Source organism: Phalacrocorax aristotelis, chromosome 1 (genome assembly GCF_949628215.1).
Source record: "Phalacrocorax aristotelis chromosome 1, bGulAri2.1, whole genome shotgun sequence".
Lineage (NCBI taxonomy): Eukaryota > Metazoa > Chordata > Aves > Suliformes > Phalacrocoracidae > Phalacrocorax > Phalacrocorax aristotelis.
This window is the reverse complement of record NC_134276.1, coordinates 32,836,398-32,854,514: the sequence shown is the minus strand read 5'-3', so window position 1 is coordinate 32,854,514 and position 18,117 is coordinate 32,836,398. Positions and strand designations below refer to the sequence as shown.

The window sequence follows — 18,117 nt, the reverse complement described above, 5'->3', positions numbered from 1 at the left end:
TTCTGTGACGGTTTTCTGTTATTGAGGGTGGGTTTGGGTGTGGATGGGGTGATGTGCTGACAGATGTTGCAGTTGGTGTTCTGCAGTGATTGGGGTTTGTTTGGGGAGTGCTGGTCTATGCAAATCTTGCTTCTGATGATGAAGCTGAGGAAATGCAGAAGTGTTTTTGGAGGCAATAAAAGTTTCTGCAGAAGTGTATGGTCATCTTGTACAGATTTTAATAGTTAAGTACTTTTTAATATACATTTGGAAATAAAATTATGTGTGGCAATAAGGGGCCTCTACTTGCTTGGAAGGTTTTTCTTTCTTTTTGGACTACTGTAATTTTGTGTGTGCTACTTGGGTTTCTCCTGAAGAGATACCGTCTGCATCCTTGGAGTGTGTCTTCACTTGGTGAAGATGGGTTTTATACTGCCTTGAGTGCTGTTTTTGGAGCAGATCATGCAATGGCTAAGGGCTATTTGAGCATCCTTTGGGCAGGTGGTTGTGATGATTGTGGATGTTGTCGTGTTGGTCTGTGGATTTTCCCAAGTACGGCAATTTGTAAGTTGTTTGATATTTGTCATTATACTTCAGAAGCTGGTACCAGCAGAGGTGGAGTGAAAATACCGTCTCAGTTTGGATTCCTGTACTATATATTAATTCTCTTTCCAAGTTTGGGCACATCATGCAGGCTCTGTTTCTGAGGATTTTTACTGGTTAAAGCAGAGATACATATCTAAAGAGCTTATTGTGCTGAGGACAAAATGCTTAGTTTATGTTCATAAAAGAACATTTGAGTGCTCAAAAGAAAATTTTCCAGATGAAAAGCACTGAGTCATTGAACAGTGTTTTATTAAATAGAAGAGGGATTTTTAATGTCTTAATGTTCAGCACTGAGAATTTTACAGGGTTACATATGAATGTCTTTAAAATGTGTTTTGTATCTGATAGATTGAATATGAGAAGAAGAAGAAAGAAGATGGAAAACGGGCTCGAGCTGATAAACAACAAGTGTTGGACATGCTTTTTTCAGCCTTTGAGAAACATCAGTATTACAACATTAAAGACCTGGTGGACATAACCAAACAGCCGGTGGTATGTACTAATAGTCTTGTAATATAACCATTTTCACTAGTTATTGATTTTCCATATCTAGAAAATAGTTGAATATATACCATGTACCTTTGAATCAGCTCTCTAAATATGTTTTACAACAAACAGAAATCATGGAGTTTTAAGTTCACCATTGTAGGACTGTATTGGATACCAAGCATTGCAGTGAGTATGGTTTTTCTTGACAGAGGTGGTTTAAGTAACCTAAACGATCACTGTCTTATTTAGGTGTGCTTTAACACTAGAAACAAATTCTGTAACGCTCTGACATCTCCCTTGCTATTCCTGTCCTAACTGAAGTAACAGCCTAGTTCTGTTGCTGCTGTTGGCAGTAGAGAGCTTGTGTATGTGAGTGGTCAGCCCTCCCTTCAGCTTCTGAACTTTATTTTGGTGTAGCAACAGGGATTACTCTTTTTCTGTGGGTCTAGAAAATTGTGTTTCATGGAATCAGTATTAAATGCACGCATTATCCATGTTAGGAGCTCAGGCATCATGTCAACACCCCCAGAATCACTTGATTTCCTTTATAAATAGAATAATTCTTAGACTAAGAGTTTAGGAGTTTGATATTTGGGATTTATTTTGATCTTTTTAAACCACTGTTTTGATACACAGACAAGAAAAGCATGGAGACGTGTGCTTATGTGATGGTTTTGTTATCCTGCAATGTCCACCACCCCCTGTCACCTATGAACCCTAACTTTCCAGTTCCTTCCCTTCTTCCCCTGTTCAAGCTTTCCTTGAGCAGACCAGGTGGGAGTGGGGGGAGACAATGGAACAATGACACATGATGTATCTTTGGTGCTTTTGACGTTTTTCACTGCTGACTTCGATATCTATCCTCAACCCAGCTGCAGTTTTGAGAAAACCTAAAGGGACTTAATTGAGTCTAAATGGAGCAACAGTTTCAAAAGTTGTTAGACCTAAGGCAGAAGAAGGAACAGTGACAGCTGGATTATGGAAAAAAATATTGCTCTGTAAAAGGGGAAAAAAATGGAGATGCTTACTAGTTTTGCTCACTTCACGTTTAGAATTAAGTGGATCTGTATCAGAGGATTTGTATAAGGTGCACAATCTGCTTGGTTAAGAAGCTGCACAGAGTTGTTACCCAATTCAAATAACACGCAGGTTCACGGTATCTAGTACCTTGAAAGACACTAGTTGGATAATGTATTTGTGTCTTCTATTCCATTCATTTATCTAATGAGTCAACTCCTCATCTGTGTGGCAGAGAAGGTGTGTGGATCATGGGAGCTGAGGAGGAGGAAGGAATAGGAGGAAGATATGGAGGGAGTAGCAAGAAAATGTTAAGGTTTTTTTTTTAAGAGATAGGTGTGACAGTCACTATCTCGATCACTTTGAATGTAAGTAGGTGCAGATTTATCCCGTCTAGCACGACTTCAGCTAGAAATAGTTACCCACAACTCCCACTGAAGCCATGGGAGAACAAAAGTTTTCTTCCTCCTTTGATGTGATTTACTTCTTGAATGTACCTGTCTCTCTGCATCAGCTCAGAGGAGCCTGGAAGAGCTGTGCTTCTGACAGAAGTTTCTTCATTAAGCACCAAAAGTTGGGCAAGATTAATCCAATTTTTGTCTTAGTTGGTGCCCTAAGGATTAGATATATAGGGTAGTTATCAGATGTATAGAGCAAAATACCTCACATGAATACTTCTGTTACATTTGTGATTAATTTCTATGCCTGTCTATATACCTCTGCTGTCATCATATGCTGCTGAATATATTCTGCCCGTAGCATAGTAGATCTGTGCTGTGTACTTTCATGGCAGCAAATCTAGCCCTTTTGTTTTTTTCAACTATTGTAGTAACACAGATACGTTAAAAGGAAATTGTAGACTAATTTTTCCCAACATCACATGTTATTTGGGCAATATTTTGCATCTGTGTTTCTTATTTGAGTCTCTCTGCTGATGGCTAGAAGTCCCATAGGGCTCCTGAGATTAATCAAACCATTAAACCCTCTTCCCCTGAGCGGGCTGTGCAGTCTTAGCTTCAAGCTGTGTGCGAGAGTTAGGGGTTTCGTGTTCATTCCCAGCCATGGTTTTGCCGTAGATGTTGCTGGCCAGCCAGCTTCCTCAGACCCGGATATCCTGAGAAAATAAGTGACCAAAATCCTCTTCCTGATGCCCTTTTTCATTGCCTGGGTGGGCAGTATGCTGATAAATTCAAAACTACCTTTCATTATGTCATCTACCCTTCAGCTAAAGCTATCCTGATTTCCTATCTGGGCTCCCATTAAAAACTTCCGTAGGGAGTTGCTAACAGCATCCATTTCCATTTAAAAATACTATCCCTTGGTTCCTGCTGCTCAGCTGGTGTTCACTCCGTGTGTAAGCATTCCTGATGCTGCAAACTTCAACCTCTGGTGTGCACCTTTTGGGTTTTTTTTCTGAAAAGAAAGTATCTGATGCTAATGCCCACCGTGACTTTATTCTTTGCAGAGCAGCTATACCTGACAAAAAAAAATAAAATGCCAACAGGTGAAGAGGCATGCTTTCCCCGTGCGGTACAGAGGATGGCTGCTAATTAATCTCTGCTGAGTGCTCACTGCTTTATTTTCTGTCAGAGTTTCTAAGATTGTCTGGGTATGTAATTTCTCCTCTGAGTTTCTAAATGTTGAGGTTATTTTCAGACACGAGGAAAAAAAATTGCTGCTGCTGCTGTCTCCTCAGCTCCCGTTAAAATTAAGTTCAAGGTGCTTACATCACTGGCTAATAATATTTAAAATACATTTCTCTAAGGGAATTAACATATTTGATAGTGAGGTAACAAATAAATGTGGGTATTTTTCTTATGTAATGGTAAATGTAAATAGTAAATTAAACCCTTGCTACAGAATATGTTGCATGTTACACCGGAAATTGCTGCCATCTTTATTTTGCAATCGTTAAATCACAAAGCAAGTCTATTCTGAATGCAAACTACTGTTATATTAAGAAACCTGGCTTTATTTGTTTTTCTTTTTTAATGAAAGATAACAATTTGCAGTAGTAGGCAAATCTGTTGCCACCTACCCAGATGTAAATACCGAATGCTCCCTGGAAATACTGAAGTAATTCTAGATTTGGACTTCATGGCTGAGAACATAATATGCTTTTTATGTGAGCAATCAAATATTTGTGAAGAATGGAACCAGTGGTCTAATATGAACTGTATTTTTTCAAAATGGGGTAGATTGTTTGCAGTTTCTTCTTCTATTTCAGCTTTAAGTAATGTTTGTCCTAAATACGGTGGGGGTTTTTTTTTCCCCCTCAAAGTTTCAGAAGGGTTTTCAGAGCTTGGAAGTTAACTCCTCTGTCAGAATTTTTTATCCCATAATTCTATAATAGCATTTCACTTTTTATGGAAAAAATCATGAGGGAAGGTGTGACGGAGCAGAGGATGCCTTAAATGTACAAACAGATTACCTACAGGTTAGCACTGTGTTAGAATTATATGTATATAAGCATATTGAATCCCTTTCTGAGAAGAAGTTGTGGGCCCCTGATTAGTGCTCACCAGGCTCTAAACTTCAGTATTTGGCATCACTGGAGGAAGGGGGGGTTCTCTTGATGATAGAGTGTCAGACTGAGTGGTACGCCTCCAGATGTGTAGGCCAGCCTGGCACAACCCAGACCCAGGTGGAGGTTTCTGGAAGGAGAAGTGGTGATCCTGCAGGAAAAATCATAATGTCCCCTGAACTCATCTCATCAAGCCACTTGCTCTCAAGTACGGTACGATACAGCAGGATTACCCCTGATCTGTAATTGTCTAAAAGCTCCAACAGCTGAGCATTGTCTGTGCACAGAGAATGATTTTTTTGGGGTGAACACTCTCAGCTGCCTTCCCTAAAACCAGTGCTCCTTGTTTCCCCCTGTAGTGGAGATGGCAAATAGGAATATGTTGCAAATCCTCAGCTGCTGCAGTTCATGGTCACAGCTTGAAGTGCCCTTACTTGTGGCACCTTGCTGTTCAGCTCGGGTTGGGTTTGTTCCGTTTTGTTATGCTGTTGAATCAAAACTCTTGGAAGTTTTGCCCAGAGAGAAGCAGAACTGCCTGGGGAATTGGCTCTGAAAACTAGTTGAAAATAAAAGTAACCTTCTTTTTACTGGGTGGGTGGTTTGGAGACGCGAGCACGTAGTGAGAGGTGAGAACTGCCTCCTGCAAAATGTCACCCAAAGGTTCTGCCACTGAACAGCAGCGAGCAGCCAGGAGCCGTGGACCATGGAGCCGTAGCGGTTTTGTTCTGCCTGAGCCCGGCGGCATCGTCACACCTTGTGACCTGGCTTCCCAGATGCAGACTAGGTCTGTCAGGCCAGGAACTGCATATGGATGTACTTCATAGAGCGAAGAGCAATTATATTTGTTTTTCCCAATTCTCATTAATCTGTCCGTGTGATCTAGAGCGGAAATTTAACCTTGAATCTGAGTGTTTCTTCCACCCACTCTGCCATCTCTTGAAGTGTCTGTCAGTGACACTACTGAAAGCCACCTCGTGTACATGCACAGAAGGATTGCAAACAAAGCAGCGGATATGCAGGCATACACAGCTACACGTACCCATGCAGAAATCGCTTTTTCACCTGCTTTCATCACCGTTTAAAGAAATGCACTGCGCCACAGGAGTGTCGCCGTACAAAAGCGTTTGCGCACTGATTGCTGTTGTAGCGAGTACATTCATCTTGGGTACCTGACTCTCAAATAATGACAGCATCTCTGCAATAGATGAGATGTGGAAAGGTCTGCTAAGGGATGTATATTGATCTCCTGCTGCCACCTGCTGGGGTTTGCATCGTGCACCCTCAGAGACCGAAGAGCCGTCCCCACAGTGCTAAATGAACTCCCCGCTCATGGCTCCTGCACGCAGCTGCTCTGCTTAAAGAAAAGACCCTAAGAAACTAGTTTGTATATGCAGTCTGTTACGGTCATCTTTCTTACTTGTTGGACAAACACCCCTCATTGCTTTGAGATAGGTTTTTAAGAATAATTTTGCTACATGAATCCAAATGAAGTATCGTCATTAGTGTGGGATCTGGATTTTTTTTGCTTTGTTAATTTTTGATGTGTACCTGGGGAGGGAGTAATCATCAGATTCTCTGAAAGAGACTTTTTTTACTGACTGAGAACATACTTTTTATTTATTTCCCAATCCTTCCATTTAGCAAAAAAAAATTGGAAGAATATAAGGAAGAGACTGGGCAATGAGCCTTTCTTTTTTCCCTATGGCATCAACAAGTATTTGCTTTTTAATTAATTGGAGTATGTTGATATTTGTGCTTAGTGGAACTGTAGATACAGAAAATACTAGGGTTGCAGTAACTCCAGTTCAATATATGCACTCAGGGAGGATTAAATTCCTCAAACTAAAGCAATTATGAATTTAATGTGGGGATTCTTAAACTGTGGTCTGCAGTTGCCATGGCAATCCTCTCAAGTCAGTCCCGATTAATATTTAAACAAACAAGCAGGCAAATGGCTCTTTAAAAAAATGAAAAAAATTACTGGCGTTTATTATAAAGAGTAAAGGAGGGTGATATTAGTGAGCTGTTTTGTGCCAAAGGTTATAGTACTGGTATCATAGCTTTGCTTGTGGTTTTTTTTTTTTAATTTGTCTTCCTAGCCTTAATATTTGAAAGTATTAGAAAATTCTCTGGCACCTACTCAGCTCTCCTCTAGAAATGAGGCCATAACAAAATGCTTAAAGCTTTGCAAAATGGCATGATAACCAGCAGCTTGGGGCTTCGATGGGATCCGAATAAGGCAGGGAGTTTCAAGATAATCACAGGCCAAGCAAGACAAAAAGCCAAGAGCTTTTAACTCAGGTGGAGAAATTCCAGCAGGAGGAAGATGTGTGATGTACAGCCCCGCACAGTGGCCGTGTCCCACCGCCCCGCAGAGCCCCTCGTGCACAGCGGCCACCCGCGCAGCTCGCTGTCTGTGGCGGCAGCGAGCTCCCAGGGCAGAAAGCCTATCCGCGTACCCGCTCCCCCACAGCCATGTAACAGCGCACAGATTTTTAGACCAGCTGTACATCTGATACTCGGGGTACATCGGGCATATCTCAGCCCTTGGATTTTGCACGTGCCCATCTTGAGACAGGAGCTGTGGGGCGTCTCCGCTAGCTCATCCGTGGGGTAGGTGCTACTGCTGTAGGTCTGCAGTAAGCTCAGCATCGCCTTACCAGAGGCGCTGGGAGCTTTGTTTCGGCAGCCCGTGGAGCACCCATCTAGCTAGTACCTGCCTCTCTGCACCCCGGCAGGGCTGCGCAGGGACTGCCCAGGAGCAGTCACCCCTGGGGCTCCGGAGCTCCTGCCCTGGGGGCTTGCGCCGGCATTACCCCTGGGCTGCTCTAATCCCCGTTGGCGCCTGGGGGTTGAAGTCTTATCACAGAGTCATTATTGTGCAAGTTAGTGCCGATGAGCCAACCTTGCTGTCCGCTGCATCGTTTTTATGAACCGAGTTGATGTGATCGAGCCGACCGCGAGATGTCTTGTAGGAACTGTGGTAATTGCCTGCCTGTATAATTTGAATTTTTGTTTCCTTTCAGATATACTTGAAAGAAATTTTAAGAGAAATAGGCATCTACAACGTGAAGGGGACCCACAAAAACACATGGGAGCTGAAGCCAGAATACAGACACTACCAGGGAGAGGACAAGAGTGATTAACAAATGCATTTACAAAGCAAGAGAGAATTAGAGTGATTGCACTGAGGGAACTGTGGTGGGTTTACAGACACGACTGAGCACAGCGCAATTCTGCAAGGTTCAAGTTAAATTAAAGCAGCTGATACTTTGTGATTTTCCGTAGCTTAATTTTTTTTCCAAGGAATATTTCTTGTACGTTTCTATAAGTGTTTTGTCTTTTGACAGGAAAAACAATATTTATAGAATAAACTTGTATTGGATTGATCTTTATTAGAAATCTTTTGAGTTCTGATCTTACTTTTTCTTGGTAGCTTTGTGGCTTTTCCAAGCCTCAATAACTTTGAAGGAAAACGTGTCCTAGAGGAACCCATAACTTTGTGGTTTTGCATTCCAGCAGAACCAGGATGATACCCTCACTTCTGCTGGGATCTGTCAGGGCTTCATCTGGAAGGTGCACAGCCCTTTGTGCAGTGTTTGGGTGGAACGGACAGACGCTCATTTTAGGATCAGGCTTTAGGAAAAACAGCCACAACCACGGTGCTCATCACAGTCCTTAGACTCCATGGGAACAAATCAGGACAGTTAAAAACCCATAAAACAAAAGCTGTTTGATACACAGGTCAGTGGGAAGACGACAGTCCCCCCAGGTGATTACTGAGGAAAAAAAAAAGACATTTCTGTCTGTTAGGTACATCAAGGAATAGGTTTATCTTTTCTTTGTTTTTTATGATGTTACCTATGTTTTATGTTTAAGCATATCAATAAAAGCGTTATTTTAATTTGTACCATGCAATGTTCTACATTATTTACTGAACACATGTGATTATATAGCGTAAGTATAAAGGTTTTTTCCAAGCCATGTTTTCATTGCTGGCTTTGCCACTGGGTTTCTGTGTGTTTTGGGGAAGATTCCTTAATGTAGCCGTGTCTCTGTTCCCGTGTTTTTGAAATTCACACTTCAAGAGCTGTCCATTCAGCATCCTCTGTGGAGAGAGCAGGGCGGGAGGTGGGACGGGACTATTTAATTATATTCTCAAAGCTTTTATGTTAGTAAAAGAGTAAAGAAAACAGAGTGGAAAAAAATCATTAGTTTACCTGTAAATGAAGCAGGTGGTGAGGTTTATAGCACAACTTTCACATTCCCTTAGGTCTTTCAGATGTGCGCATCACTTCTGCACACACTAGGAAAATCATACGTCTGCATGAAAAAGCAAACATTTGATTATTGGTCCACTTGGAAGCAGTGAAAGGTTCAGAGGGGGATCAAATGCCTTCGGAGGCTTGTAAAACAATTCTGACCCCTTATGCATAAGTCACATTTTAATTTTGCTTTATTCATTTTTTCTAGAATTGTTTGTGTAGGTATCCCTCTACAGATAACACCTCCTGCTGGTGCTCAGCTTCCCATGGCATGAAGTGTCCAGTTCCTATGAGGTGGACTATAGGAGGTGGACTACCGAGAAGATAGTTCTTTCTGAAGAGCAGATCACGTTCAGGGATGTGTGTGTGCTTTCGTAAATATCGCCATTGACTCCTGTCTCCTCAGGCTTTACAAGCAGGACCCGGCTTGCTAATGGCTGCAGGAGATAACTGAGGATGCTGAGAGGAACCCAGGAAGTCAGCCTTCACGTCTTGCTAAGGTACATGTGTTCCCCAGCAATTACCAGACCCTGCACACATTGCTGTCCTCCTCGTGCTATTCGACTCATCCAGAGACTTGCATTCAGAACCATGTCGGATGAGAACTCTTGCGTTTCATGAGCTGGGCTCCTCTGTTGGATTCGTGTCCTGTTTGAGCAGTTAAGGTACCTAGAAAGTCTAGGTCAGCTTCTCCCTTGTGTTCCTCATGTGATCTTCTAAAACCAAGCAAGGGAAAGCCATGCAATCCTAATTTAGTAGTGTTGTAATTCAGCACCACAGGTAAAAATGACCGTGCCATTGCAGAGGGAAAAGGTCACCTTTAGTGGGATCCCCAGCAGGATTAGCTTAGCAGGAAAGTATTTTGGATCTGCTTGTATTTTGGGTTTTATGTGAGTTTACTGCTTCAGTGGCAAACTGCTACAGTTTGTCTTCAGTTGAGAGGAACATAGAACGAAATGCCAGAAGATCTAAGTAAAGTAGGTTTATGGATCTGCAGAGTGCCTTTGGACAGGGTAAATAGGCTTTACTTAGGAGTAATGGAAAGTGTAGAGAGCATGCCATTTTATTATAGGTTTTATGTTTTTTACAAAAAAATTATGGGCATCATTAAAAACATGGAGAGTTCTAGAAGTAAACGAGCAGTGGAGTTTTCAACCAATGAGCAACAGAAAGGTCGACGAAAGCCAAGATGCCCCCTTTCACTTGCAGCCTTCTCTGGAGCAGCACCAGTTTTCAAGGCAAAAGGGGAGCGGGACAATGAGGAAACTCTATTCAAAAAACAACTGGGAAACGTTACGCCAGGATAAACTAAGCCAAGACATCCAGCGGACAGTCTAGAAGCAAGGCAGCTCGTGAAGCATTTTTTTTCTGCTTCCTGCATGATTTTGAAGGCTTTCTAGCTTGTTAGTGTGCAACTGGAGTTTTAGCCCCAAGAGCAGCCACAAAATCCACGTGGCATGAGAGAAAGGCACTACAAGCCCACAGGGGTGCTGACCAAGAGGATGAAAGATGCTCTCCTGTGCTGACCCTGGGCCCTGCGCTGTGCGTACAAGGACCCTGCTGCCCCCTGCCCAGAGGGAGCACACAGTGAAGGTGGAGTTGTTAGGTGCCGTTTGCTGGTCATCGCCAAGCCACGGGGTCTTGCAGCACAAACCACCCTGGAGTCAGAAGCAGCAGGGTAGACACGCTGCTACGGCCCCCACATTCTCCCTTCTGCAATAATTCAAGCTACTGCAGGACTGCTCTAATTTCATGTGAGGCTGTGATATAATGATTTAGCACTGGGGCAACCTCATTGGGATCCAGCATGTAACAACCAGCAAAAACTCGCCAGCTCTGCTCCGCTTGCTCTGCAAGGGGACCTTACGCAAGTGCTGTTAGCAGGGTTGCCGTCTGCCGAAAGAGAGGAGGCGGAGGCGGCTTGTAGGCATTCAAGTCTGATTCCTTGGCCCCCACATTTGGATTAATTTAAACTCTGAACTCACAGCAGTGATGAACACCGACTCCCTGCTGGTCTTCCCATGTGCTGCTGTCTCTGCTTACTGCTGAACTCTGCTTGTGCGGATGTTCGTCACTATCAGTGGTCGAAACATTGGTCCATGAGCGGGTCCCACAGGCGCAGCAGAAGTATCAATGTGCTAAATGCCATTAAATGAAATTAAAAGCACATCGACTCTGTAGCATTACTTCTCCCAAATGACCAGTTCTTTGAGTCATCAGAAATTTTATACTCTGTAAACCCCGTTGGTACAGACACAGGCCTGAGCTGATGCAAGGTGGTAGTGATGCGGCTGCCCCAGGAGAGACACCCCCGTGCCTGTGGGCTGCGAATGGGTGAGAAGGAGCGAGCCCGGCGGCTGCCACTGCTACGTGAGGAAGGAGGGTGGATTTGAACCCAGCATGGGTCAGGCTGGTCCCAGTGCTGCCCTGCTTCCCTCCCCACCAGCTGTAAACATCTGCCTGCCTCTGCTGCTGCCAGCCACCTCTGCAGCCCTGCCTACAGCCAGCCCGGAGACTGCTGGTGGGACAGGCAGGGCTGCATGAGGAATGGGGGCAGAGTACAAAGCGTGAATATTAGCTGCGGACTGGCAAAAAATGATGTGGCTACAAGACCTCTGCTGCCGACACCGCACCTTTGACACAGAGCTCGCAGTGGGATCGGTGGTCACTAGCTGCTTTGATCTCAGTGGGTGCTCCCTAGAGGTCAGCCATGCTTTGAGTCAGCTACGTATTGTCTTCGCCAGCTGCTTGGAGTTGGCTCCAGCTGAACGTACCTCCTGCGTGTGTCAGCTATGCCCACCCACGTTCACATGTCCCTGTTGCCAGGATGGCATTTTTCATTAGTCACTGTATTTATTGATTTCTAACAAACCGTTATTCTTGCTAATACCGTATCAGGGCTGAGCTGCTGCTCCAGGCTCACCTGGAAGATCACTCTGCTTCTTGAGCTTTTCAAAGAGCTGTGGCTGGGTACAACCTGTCCTATTTCTCATACCGATGGCAGGACTGGAGGCCTCTTTTTTTTGGCTCTCCTATGCATTGTTACCAGGCTGTGGGGTCACCCTTTCTCTGTGTGTATTTAATTATTTGCGCAAAGATGACAAACTCTAACAGAAAAGCTCAAAAAAGGCCCTTTCCAGAAGAGCGCAGCACCCAGTGCCACAGCAGGTGTCTTAAGGTTCGCATCTCTTTTCTGGTTCAAGCAGGTCAAACTTGTCCACCCTCAGTTCTCATCAAAGGCAAATATTTTGGAATTCATTGCATTTTGGAATAGGGAATTGGTAAATAGCTTTGAATGGGGAGCACAGGGCACCCATAAGCCAGAGAGGTCAATGAACACAGGTGCCAGTGAGCATCGCTTCAGCTAACCGCACCTCGGGCTTGCGTGATGGGCAAGATTCAAGCACCCGCAGCTGAACTTAGAGCAACCCTGTTCTTCCCAGCTCAGCAAAGCTCAGCACAAGGAGCTGCTTGGCACTGGTCGTACTAGTCTTAGGAGTACCTCAGCCAAAATGTGTCCCTTGGAGAAGCGCAGCCAGCTGAGGGGGCTTTCTGCTCCTGACAGTGTCACACGGGGGTCTGGGCTTTTTGCAGCTGGTGCGTTTGCAGTTACAGGCAAATAAATATGAAAAGGGGGAAGCTGCAGTGTTTGGCTTTCAATCTTGAAAGGAAGGGAATGACTATTTCTTTTCACCTCTACTCCATTACCTAGTTGTACGTCTGGAGCTCGTTCTCGAGAGTGGGATTTCCACGGGACCCCGAACACCTCCAGGAGGCAGGGAAGGCCTTGAGCAGCTGTGAGACAGATAAGCAAGTACAGAGAGCCAGCGGAACAGGCAAGGGCAAAGCCTTGATTAAAAGCAATGAAGGAAACAATGGAGAGTCCTTCCTCGGCTGCCTGGGTCTGTGCCTGCACCCGTCCAGCTGCCCCCACCGGTCTGTGATGGGAGGGTTGATAGCACTGGGGGAGGAAAATGAGACCGGCCCATCGTGGGCTTTACACATCTAATTTAAGGTCATGGTGTTTTTTTGGTTCTGTTGTTTTTTTTTTTCCCCAGAGAGGCTCACATAAAACCCCACGTGGATTCCTGAAAAGCCTCCCTCCACCACCCGGCCAAGCCCAGCCCTGGATAGAGGCTATTTATACTCCAGTGACAGGAGAGGCTGCAAGCAGTGAGGGCTGCGTCCGTGCAGGGTCCACCAGCTCAGGCACCCCCAGCTACGGGATCTTCTTCCTTCATGTCCTTCCCAAAGCTGCCTGGCCTGCAGTAAGCAAGGCGGCCATGAACACAGAACCCTTCTACTTGCAGGCAACTGCTATCTTGGCCATTCGGCTTAAAAATCGGGTGCATTTATAGGGGTCAAAGCACTCATAGCCCTATGACAACATGTAAAGTGGACAGCATGTGCTGCCAAGAGGTAGCCACTGGGCCAGGGCAGCCAAAGCCGATGGGTGAGGGGCTATGCCAGCCCCTTAAATGCTTTTTATGGGCAGCTTGACCAAATGCCAGCAGCTGGAGGCCGTTTTATTGCTGCAGCCTACAGCAACTGCACAGCTGCAGGAGGCAGAGAAATCATCCCATCCTGCCTGGACTGGAGGGGCCGAAGGTGCCCAGCTCAGGTGCAGATACAGCTGTAGTTAAAGAAAATTAATCTCAGCCCTTGAACCAGACAATTCCAGTAGCAAACAGTGGGGTTTGGCCAGCTGAGCATCCATGGTGAGCGGGGAGAGAGCAGCCAGCTTTACATGGCCTTTTCCCAGCTTCTCAATTACAAAGAATTTGGGAAGCCAATTCTTAAATCCTCTCTGGACATCGATGTTTTTGGACATTCCCTATAAAAATCAAACAGCTGTGTTGCTTTGGCATGGCTGCTGGGGTGCCCGCACCTTGCTGAGAACGGGAAGAAAGGGGCTGCTCTCCAAAATGCCAGCCGTGCTTCCTCCTGCTGCTGCTGGTCGCAGACAGGGAGGTGAATCCAAGTTGTTGGCTCCCAGGATAACAAGACGGCTGCGGAGAAACGATTACTCATCAGTTTTTCTCATCGTGCTTAGCCACTGCCTCATTGGCGAAGTTTGTATCACGTACCAAAATAGGCTTAAAAGGCCTCCTGGTATCAGTTTAAGGGTGCTTTGGCTCCTTTCTGCTAAAAGTGGAAGGTGATGAATGCAGCTCTAATGGCTCCAAACACCCAGCAGCTACACACACCCTTAACAACATCTGGCCACACTCCTGCATAACACACTTCCAAGGTTACCAGCATTTGCTGGCACCAAAAAAAAAGCTCCCCTGGGCCCCCAGCCCTGGCCACAGCCACTTGGCTGTGATCTTGGCAAAACAGCTTCCGGCTGCAGCTTCAACCAAAAGGCAGCCAAGGCACAGGAACCACAAACCAGCACAGTTGCGCTCCTGGCAATGAATTTTGGGCTGTTTATGGCAAAGACTTTCAGGTTTGGCTAGGTTTTTTCCCCTCCTACTGAGACATTTATCTCCAAGCTAAATGAGCACGGTGTTTAACTGCTGCTCTCCTGCTGTGGGCTAGCAGCGACATGGAGATTTACTTGGTGCTGGGCAAAACATCCCAGTTTACAATGGCAGCTGCATCCCAGGGAAGTGGCTGCAGAGCTGAAGCATAGCCAGAGGTCAATGGGAGCCAAGGGAGGTGTCATACTTGCTCCAAGCCAGCAGCAGCATGCAAGAAAGCAGAGGTATCTTGATGCAGATACTATTGCTGAAGCATCCTCCCTAGACAGCTGTCACTGAAAACACTGCCAGGGGGGCAGCGGGTTGGCCCGAGCCGCTCAACAGTCAGAAACTTACTAAGGGAAGGAAGCAAGTTGCAGCTTTTTAAAAATTTTTTTTCTACATATTTTTAAAAAAATAATCTTATTTTACTTCTCTGACAACAACCATGTCCTAAGCTTATGATAAGGCCCTCCTGGCCTTGAGCGAAACCGTGTGAAAAGGACTAAAACAAAACAAAACAAAACCAAACAAAACCCAACTCTGTTCCCTACACCCATTCATTAAAAACTTTCCCTTTGCAGGTTCTGCCTCCTTGTGCCAAGCAGAGGGCTGCACAAGGGTCCAGGACCATCGCCCACGCGGGCTCCAGCACCCACGCCCTGCCCATGCTGAGTGGACAAAGCCAAGGGCTGGAGCCAGGCTGGCTCAGCTGGGTACCTAAGAGGGGGCAATGGGGGTATCAGCTCCCCATGGCCCCACCAGCACCTCTCCCAGCACACCAGATGTTCCCTCCGCTGCACAAACATCCCCAACCCTGCATGATTTATCCTCAAAGCAGGTGGCCAAGGAGCAACAAGCTGCTGTAGCAGTGCCCGGATGTCAGCAGCAGTCACTGGCCCGCTGGAGGTGGGATTTTTTGCCAGCGTGTGGCTGAACCCTTGCACGCAGGCTGTGGGCTGGAGGTGCTGCAGGAATGCTTTGAGAGGGCAAGAAAAAGTGGATTTGTGGATGGGGGCTGGGGCAGCAAAACTGAGACAAAGAGCAGGCATTGAGGGGGAGCGGTGGAGCAGGGGGAGGCAAAAGGCCAGGGGGACCGTGGGACATGTGCCCAGCACAGTAGCTGCTTCCTCCAGCCCAAAGACATCACTCCCTTAACCACAAAAATACAAAACTAAAGAGGGAGGAGGGCTTTTTCTCCTTTACAAGGAACCAGCCTTCTTTCCCCTGCCAGCAGCCAGCTGGTGGTGGGTGCAGGTGAAGCCTCCTGGCCCCACACGGGGCTGAGACCCAAGCCAGCAGAGGAAATGTTTCTACCCAGCCCCTCAACCCACTCTGTGAGGCTTGGGGAAAAAGCTATCTGGCTCCTTCCCAGGTCCGCAGCCCTTCCAGCTACGGAAAGTATCTTCCCAGGAATGCGAGATACAAGCCCGATAAGCATGTGTTTTAAAACAAGATGGGGATAGGTTTTAAAGCTGTCCTTTGGTTCAGGCTGTGTTTAAGCAGCACCAGGGTAATTTGTTACGATGGGGGATTTTTATCAATTTACTAACTCCAAAGCTGTAGCGTTACAGCACTATGAAGCTTTGCCTTTTCAGATAATTTTAGCTTTTCAGCCCCAGAAAACAGCTACTTGAAACGAAGAGAGGCCAGACGAGGAGGAATTGCGTTGCGAGGACACAGACTTCATTTCCGACTCAGCATCACTTCACGGACTGTTGCCTAGTGCATTTACAGGCCACGGGCCTCCCGCTTATCAGCACGTAGCAACTCCCAACACGAGGAGCTGGATCCTGACTTTCCCTCGCCCTGCCTCCACTGCAGGCAGCTACCACGGCAGCGTGGCTGAGATCACTGCTTGTCACCACCACAGTCCTTCCCTGCCATCATCAGGTGTGGTTTAATCTCTCCTCCCTGGTGCCTGGCAGGCTTGACACCACAGAGCAGCAAGACTTGCCCTTCTCCCTGAGAAAATGAAGGGGGCAATGCATTTTGGGGAAGCGCAGTGCAGCCAGCAGCAAACCACTTCTCTTGCAGCTCACCAGAGAGCCGAATGGAACAAAATCCTGCATCTCCAAAGCCTTTGAACTGACACTTTCCTACAACAGGCTGAAGGGAGACTTCCCGGCAGAGGCTCCGCCATGCAGAAAAGCATACGAAGCCAATAGGAGTGTGTAGCCCACTAGTTAGGCACGTTTGCACACACCAATTAAAATATCCCGGTTAGCTTGGAGTACAGACAGGATGGCGCACAATTTGCCATGAGCCATTCAACCAAACAGCAAGGCTGTGCTCATCATGTTTTTAAGCACTTGCTTTTCAAAGCAGCACCTCCTCATTTGTACGCAGCCACCGCACAGCAATTTGCTCCAGGCTTGTGCCCAGGGTTCCCAGCCTCAGCGTAACTAGCCAAGCAGCCAGGCAGAGGAAGAGCTGCTTGCACTCCCACATCCCAGCTCTGCTCAGGTTTTAACGCTTTGACTCACTGGAAGCAGGAGCCAAGGGCATTAGACCAGGTGCCGCGTGCAAGCCATGCAAGCACTGCCCTGCCCACACTTAGTCCACTGAGAAGCAAAAGCCTCAAACTAAGCAAGTGCTTGCTCTTCCCTTCCTTTAGGGCTCCCGGTTTTCAACACAGGTGCAATGGGAAAGGTAAGATAGCATCCTCACCTGGCCCTGTTAAACAAATCCTCCGCAAGGAAAGCAAGAGCAGCTCACAGTGATTTTATTTAGGCTTTGAACCTGCCTCCCTGCCTTTCAGCCCCATTGGGTGATGGCAGAGGAGCATTACTTTCCATTGCTCAGATTACACCAAAATTGTACCTCAGCCAGAAGCGCAGCTGGCCCAAGAACCTTTCTTGGGAAAGTTTAAAAAATAGATATGTAAATGAAGCTCCCACAGAACTAAAATAGGGTGTGTTTAAACCAGACAGGAACCTCCAAGATAACTAGGGCACACTCCACTCCCACCTCCACAGACACTATCTCATTCCTCCCATCCCACTGCTGCATTTATCTCACCCCTACAGAAACGCACCTCCAGCACCCGGGGCCAAAACCTGGCACAAGACAGCCAAGATGCCACAACTCTGCTGAAGTGGAGGTGCGAGGCCTCAGACCAACAGCTAGCAGTGGGCCGTGCCCTCCCCTCTCAAGCATCTTAACCTCTGGTATCTTTACCAGTTAACAACTTCCAGTCCAAGGCAACATCCCAGCTCAGGCACACACAACAGCATTGTCAGCAGCAACATAAACCCCCTTGCCCCAGTTGAGGCTCTGTATTCCTTTATTCAATCCAGACTGCCACAAGGTCAGGCAGGCAGAAAGCGCAAGGAACCTGTTATTGTTGCATCTCAGCAAGAACCAGAGGAGCAATGGCTGTTTGCTCCAGGTCTGTCAGACAGATGCATTTCCTAACAAGGAACACAGCAGGACCTGAAGTTATAAATACTCAGGTCAGCCTGGACATGCACCTGCTTTGTGATCAGCCTAGGACAGGCAGGCTGCTCCACCACTCCTCTCCCCAAGGAGAGGGCAAGGCAAGTACAGAAAAACCCCAAATCCTGTAACCTGACTGAGTTCTAGTTATCTGTTCCTGAATAGCTGCCAAATACAGAGAATGCAGTATCACCGGCAGGCCATGTTGGGAAAAGCTAGTAATTTCACCCCCTCTCCACAATGTTCCCACTATCTGGGCTCAGATGGAGTGCTGGCAGTAGCCTAGTGCTGCCTCCATCCATGCTCCTAAATCTAAGCCATACTACAACTGAGGGCA

At 46.4% G+C, this 18,117-nt stretch overlaps 1 protein-coding gene, 1 long non-coding RNA gene and 1 other non-coding gene across 4 annotated transcripts in view; 1 reads left to right on the top strand and 2 right to left on the bottom strand.

Moving 5' to 3' along the window:
* GTF2F2 (general transcription factor IIF subunit 2) overlaps positions 1 to 8,525 on the top strand; it is a 97,092-nt gene extending 88,567 nt beyond the window's left edge. Inside the window, exons 8-9 of the mRNA XM_075087256.1 lie at positions 934 to 1,077; positions 7,642 to 8,525. Coding sequence (XP_074943357.1) covers positions 934 to 1,077; positions 7,642 to 7,761 — 264 coding nt within the window. The 3' untranslated portion in view covers positions 7,762 to 8,525. The remainder of the gene's footprint in view (positions 1 to 933; positions 1,078 to 7,641) is intronic.
* On the bottom strand, positions 8,427 to 17,752 carry LOC142054553 (uncharacterized). 2 transcript variants are annotated; one of them, XR_012659584.1, is made up of 6 exons: positions 17,380 to 17,752; positions 13,769 to 13,889; positions 12,589 to 12,675; positions 10,866 to 11,018; positions 8,836 to 9,596; positions 8,427 to 8,723 (listed from the first exon to the last, which is right to left on the bottom strand). It is a non-coding gene; the product is annotated as an uncharacterized LOC142054553 (long non-coding RNA). The 2 variants fall into 2 exon arrangements; XR_012659585.1 differs by lacking the exon at positions 17,380 to 17,752 and adding an exon at positions 17,013 to 17,152.
* On the bottom strand, positions 17,617 to 17,752 carry LOC142052191 (small nucleolar RNA SNORA31). The gene has a single exon (XR_012658761.1). It is a non-coding gene; the product is annotated as a small nucleolar RNA SNORA31 (small nucleolar RNA).
* Positions 17,753 to 18,117: the final 365 nt, after the last annotated feature.